At 55.2% G+C, this 4,716-nt stretch overlaps 1 protein-coding gene across 1 annotated transcript in view; it reads left to right on the forward strand.

Annotated features, from left to right (window-relative positions):
* SNRNP200 (small nuclear ribonucleoprotein U5 subunit 200) overlaps nt 1-4,716 on the forward strand; it is a gene marked incomplete at its 5' end in the record, with an annotated part of 78,572 nt that overhangs the window by 17,686 nt on the left and 56,170 nt on the right. The window contains 1 exon segment of the mRNA XM_017739196.1: nt 2,134-2,271. Coding sequence (XP_017594685.1) covers nt 2,134-2,271 — 138 coding nt within the window.

Genomic DNA, 4,716 nt, shown 5'->3' on the forward strand with positions numbered 1-4,716 from the left:
CAGGAAAAGCAGCTTTCCTGGGAAATTGGGTATCAGGAAAAGCAGCTTTTTTTGGGATATTGGGGACCTGGAAAAGCAGCTTTCCTGAGAAATTGGGCACCAGGAAAAGCAGCATTCCTGGGAAATTGGATATCAGGAAAAGCAGCTTTTTTGGGGATATTTGCAGCCTCTGGGTTTTGCTGAGCTGCTCTAGAAGGGGATGGTGAGCAAAGGGAATTAGCCCTCCGGAAAAGCAGCTTTCCTGGGAAACTGGGAAATTGGAGCCGCTTGGGATGGGGGAAGGCGTCCCTGGGGGTGCAGTGGGGGCGGGATTTAAGGTCCCTTCCCACCCAAACCGTGCTGGGATTCCGGGATATCGTGCCAGACCCTTCCTGGGGCTTCCCTGCAGAGCCCCAGCTTTAATCCCACAACTTCCCCCCGTCCGCAGCCACTTCCCAATTCCCCTTTTCCCACTGCTCGTCCCGTGCTGAGCTTCCCCTCCTGGGGTTTTGCTGAGCCCTCCCTCTGGTTTGGCTCCTTCCTCTGCGCTGGGAATGATTCCTGGGAATAAATCCCAGCTTTTGATCCCAATCTGCCCCTCCAACAGGACTTTTCCTGAGTGTGAGCCCATCCATTCATCCCAGATCTGTTCCCACCCTGAGCACCGGGAGCAGGTTGGGTTTGGAGGGTTTGGGGTTTCCATGGAAGCTGAGAGGGTAAAAAAATGAGAGTTTTCCCTCTTTTCCAGCTCTGATTAATTGGGAATTGTCCTTCTGGGAGGAGGGAATGCATCCATTAATCCCAGATCTCTTCCCATCCTGATCTCTGGGTTGGGTTGGGAGGGTTTGGGGTTTCCGTGGAATCTGAGAGGACAAAAAACGAGTTTTCCCTCTTCTCCAGCTCTGATTAATTAGGAATTGTCCTTTTAGGATGAGGCAATTCATGGATTAAACCCGCCTGGATTAATTCCACGTCTCTTCCCACCCTGAGCACCGGGATCAGTTTGGGTTGGGTTGTCCATGGAAGGAAAACGAGTTTTCCCTCTTTTCCAGCCCCGATTAACAAGGAATTGTCCTTCTGGGATGAGGGAATTTGTGTGTGCATCCACTTCTCCTGAGCGTGATCACTTGGATCTTTCCCCAACCCGCTCCTCAATCCCGGGGCTTTTCCCACCTCCTTCCCAGTCTCTGATTCCCCACATTTGGAAACAAAGCCTAAATTCCTTCTTTTCCCTTCTTAAATCCTTTCTTAAATCTGTTCTTAAATCCCTTCTTTTCCCCCTTCTTTCTTTCCCCCTTCTTTTCTTCTCCCCCTTCTTTTCTTTTCTTCTCCCCCTTCTTTTCTTTTGTTCTCCCCCTTCTTTTCTTTTGTTCTCCCCCTTCTTTTCTTTTCCCTTTTCTTTTCCCTTTTCTTTTCCCTTTTCTTTTCCCTTTTCTTTTCCCTTTTCTTTTCCCTTTTCTTTTCCCTTTTCTTTTCTCTTTTCTTTTCCCTTTTCTTTTCCCTTTTCTTTTCCCTTTTCTTTTCCCTTTTCTTTTCCCTTTTCTTTTCCCTTTTCTTTTCCCTTTTCTTTTCCCTTTTCTTTTCCCTTTTCTTTTCCCTTTTCTTTTCCCTTTTCTTTTCCCTTTTCTTTTCCCTTTTCTTTTCCCTTTTCTTTTCCCTTTTCTTTTCCCTTTTCTTTTCCCTTTTCTTTTCCCTTTTCTTTTCCCTTTTCTTTTCCCTTTTCTTTTCCCTTTTCTTTTCCCTTTTCTTTTCCCTTTTCTTTTCCCTTTTCTTTTCCCTTTTCTTTTCCCTTTTCTTTTCCCTTTTCTTTTCCCTTTTCTTTTCCCTTTTCTTTTCCCTTTTCTTTTCCCTTTTCTTTTCCCTTTTCTTTTCCCTTTTCTTTCCTTTTCTTTTCCCCCTCCTTTCCCCCTTTTTTTCCCCCTTTTTTTCCCCCTCCTTTCCCCTCCTTTTCCAGCAATTGGTTTCGGTGCAAAAGCTGCCCAAACACACCCCAGCCGGGTTTGAGAGGTTCAAAACCCTCAGCAGGATCCAGATCTCCACAATTGCTCCACCATCCCCGGCCTTTTCCCATCTGCATCCTGATACCCCACATTTGGAAACAAAGCCTGAATTCCTGCTTTTCCCTTCTTTCCCCTTCATTTTTCTCCTTCCCAGCAATTGGTTTCGGTGGAAAAGCTGCCCAAATACGCCCAGGCCGGGTTTGAGGGGTTCAAAACCCTCAACAGAATCCAGAGCAAGCTGTTCCGGGCGGCGCTGGAGTCGGACGAGAACCTGCTGCTGTGCGCTCCCACGGTGAGATTCCCGGGATTTCGGGGCGCCTTTGGCGCTGGCCGGGCACCCGCAGAAGTGGCTGGCTCGTCCTCCCCTGGCACAGCTGGGCAGAGCAGAGAGGAAAAACCATTAACAAAGGGTCTGGGAGGTGAGATAAGGACGGGCAGGAAAGGCTCCCAGGGCAGGACGGGCTCGGCTCGGAGGAGCACGAGGAGAAGTGAAAGAAGCCCTTAAAAGCACCTTTTTCACCCCAATTCCTGCCTCCTGCCCGCTGAGAGCACAGGGGAAAGGGGGGGGGGGGGGGCTTTGGTCAGACCCATCCCTGTGGATCTCCATGGCTGGGGGGGATCTCTGCATCCCCATGGATCTCCATGGCTGGGGGGGATCTCTGCATCCCCATGGATCTCCATGGCTGGGGGGGATCTCTGCATCCCCATGGATCTCCATGGCTGGGGGGGATCTCTGCATCCCCATGGATCTCCATGGCTGGGGGGGATCTCTGCATCCCCATGGATCTCCATGGCTGGGGGGGATCTCTGCATCCCCATGGATCTCCATGGCTGGGGGGGATCTCTGCATCCCCATGGATCTCCATGGCTGGGGGGGATCTCTGCATCCCCATGGATCTCCATGGCTGGGGGGGATCTCTGCATCCCCATGGATCTCCATGGCTGGGGGGGATCTCTGCATCCCCATGGATCTCCATGGCTGGGGGGGATCTCTGCATCCCCATGGATCTCCATGGCTGGGGGGGATCTCTGCATCCCCATGGATCTCCATGGCTGGGGGGGATCTCTGCATCCCCATGGATCTCCATGGCTGGGGGGGATCTCTGCATCCCCATGGATCTCCATGGCTGGGGGGGATCTCTGCATCCCCATGGATCTCCATGGCTGGGGGGGATCTCTGCATCCCCATGGATCTCCATGGCTGGGGGGGATCTCTGCATCCCCATGGATCTCCATGGCTGGGGGGGATCTCTGCATCCCCATGGATCTCCATGGCTGGGGGGGATCTCTGCATCCCCATGGATCTCCATGGCTGGGGGGGATCTCTGCATCCCCATGGATCTCCATGGCTGGGGGGGATCTCTGCATCCCCATGGATCTCCATGGCTGGGGGGGATCTCTGCATCCCCATGGATCTCCATGGCTGGGGGGGATCTCTGCATCCCCATGGATCTCCATGGCTGGGGGGGATCTCTGCATCCCCATGGATCTCCATGGCTGGGGGGGATCTCTGCATCCCCATGGATCTCCATGGCTGGGGGGGATCTCTGCATCCCCATGGATCTCCATGGCTGGGGGGGATCTCTGCATCCCCATGGATCTCCATGGCTGGGGGGGATCTCTGCATCCCCATGGATCTCCATGGCTGGGGGGGATCTCTGCATCCCCATGGATCTCCATGGCTGGGGGGGATCTCTGCATCCCCATGGATCTCCATGGCTGGGGGGGATCTCTGCATCCCCATGGATCTCCATGGCTGGGGGGGATCTCTGCATCCCCATGGATCTCCATGGCTGGGGGGGATCTCTGCATCCCCATGGATCTCCATGGCTGGGGGGGATCTCTGCATCCCCATGGATCTCCATGGCTGGGGGGGATCTCTGCATCCCCATGGATCTCCATGGCTGGGGGGGATCTCTGCATCCCCATGGATCTCCATGGCTGGGGGGGATCTCTGCATCCCCATGGATCTCCATGGCTGGGGGGGATCTCTGCATCCCCATGGATCTCCATGGCTGGGGGGGATCTCTGCATCCCCATGGATCTCCATGGCTGGGGGGGATCTCTGCATCCCCATGGATCTCCATGGCTGGGGGGGATCTCTGCATCCCCATGGATCTCCATGGCTGGGGGGGATCTCTGCATCCCCATGGATCTCCATGGCTGGGGGGGATCTCTGCATCCCCATGGATCTCCATGGCTGGGGGGGATCTCTGCATCCCCATGGATCTCCATGGCTGGGGGGGATCTCTGCATCCCCATGGATCTCCATGGCTGGGGGGGATCTCTGCATCCCCATGGATCTCCATGGCTGGGGGGGATCTCTGCATCCCCATGGATCTCCATGGCTGGGGGGGATCTCTGCATCCCCATGGATCTCCATGGCTGGGGTGGATCTCTGCATCCCCCGGGGATCCCCAGGGGCTGCAGAGGGGTCCCCATGGCCCCCAGGCCGTGCAAAGCCAAGCTGGGGTGCCCGGTGCGTTGGGGTGCCTGGTTTTGCGGTGCCCGCTCCGTTGTGGTGCCCGGTTTTGGGGTGCCCTCTCCATTGCGATGCCCAGTTTTGGGGTGCCCTCTCCATTGCAGTGCCCGGTTTTGGGGTGCGGCTGTGCGGTGCCTTCTCCATTGCAGTGCCCGGTTTTGGGGTGCCCTCTCCATTGCGGTGCCCGGTTTTGGGGTGCCCTCTCCATTGCCGTGCCCGGTTTTGGGGTGCCCTCTCCATTGCGGTGCCCAGTTT

The sequence above is a fragment of the Corvus brachyrhynchos genome, unplaced genomic scaffold, assembly GCF_000691975.1.
Source record: "Corvus brachyrhynchos isolate BGI_N302 unplaced genomic scaffold, ASM69197v1 scaffold617, whole genome shotgun sequence".
NCBI lineage: Eukaryota > Metazoa > Chordata > Aves > Passeriformes > Corvidae > Corvus > Corvus brachyrhynchos.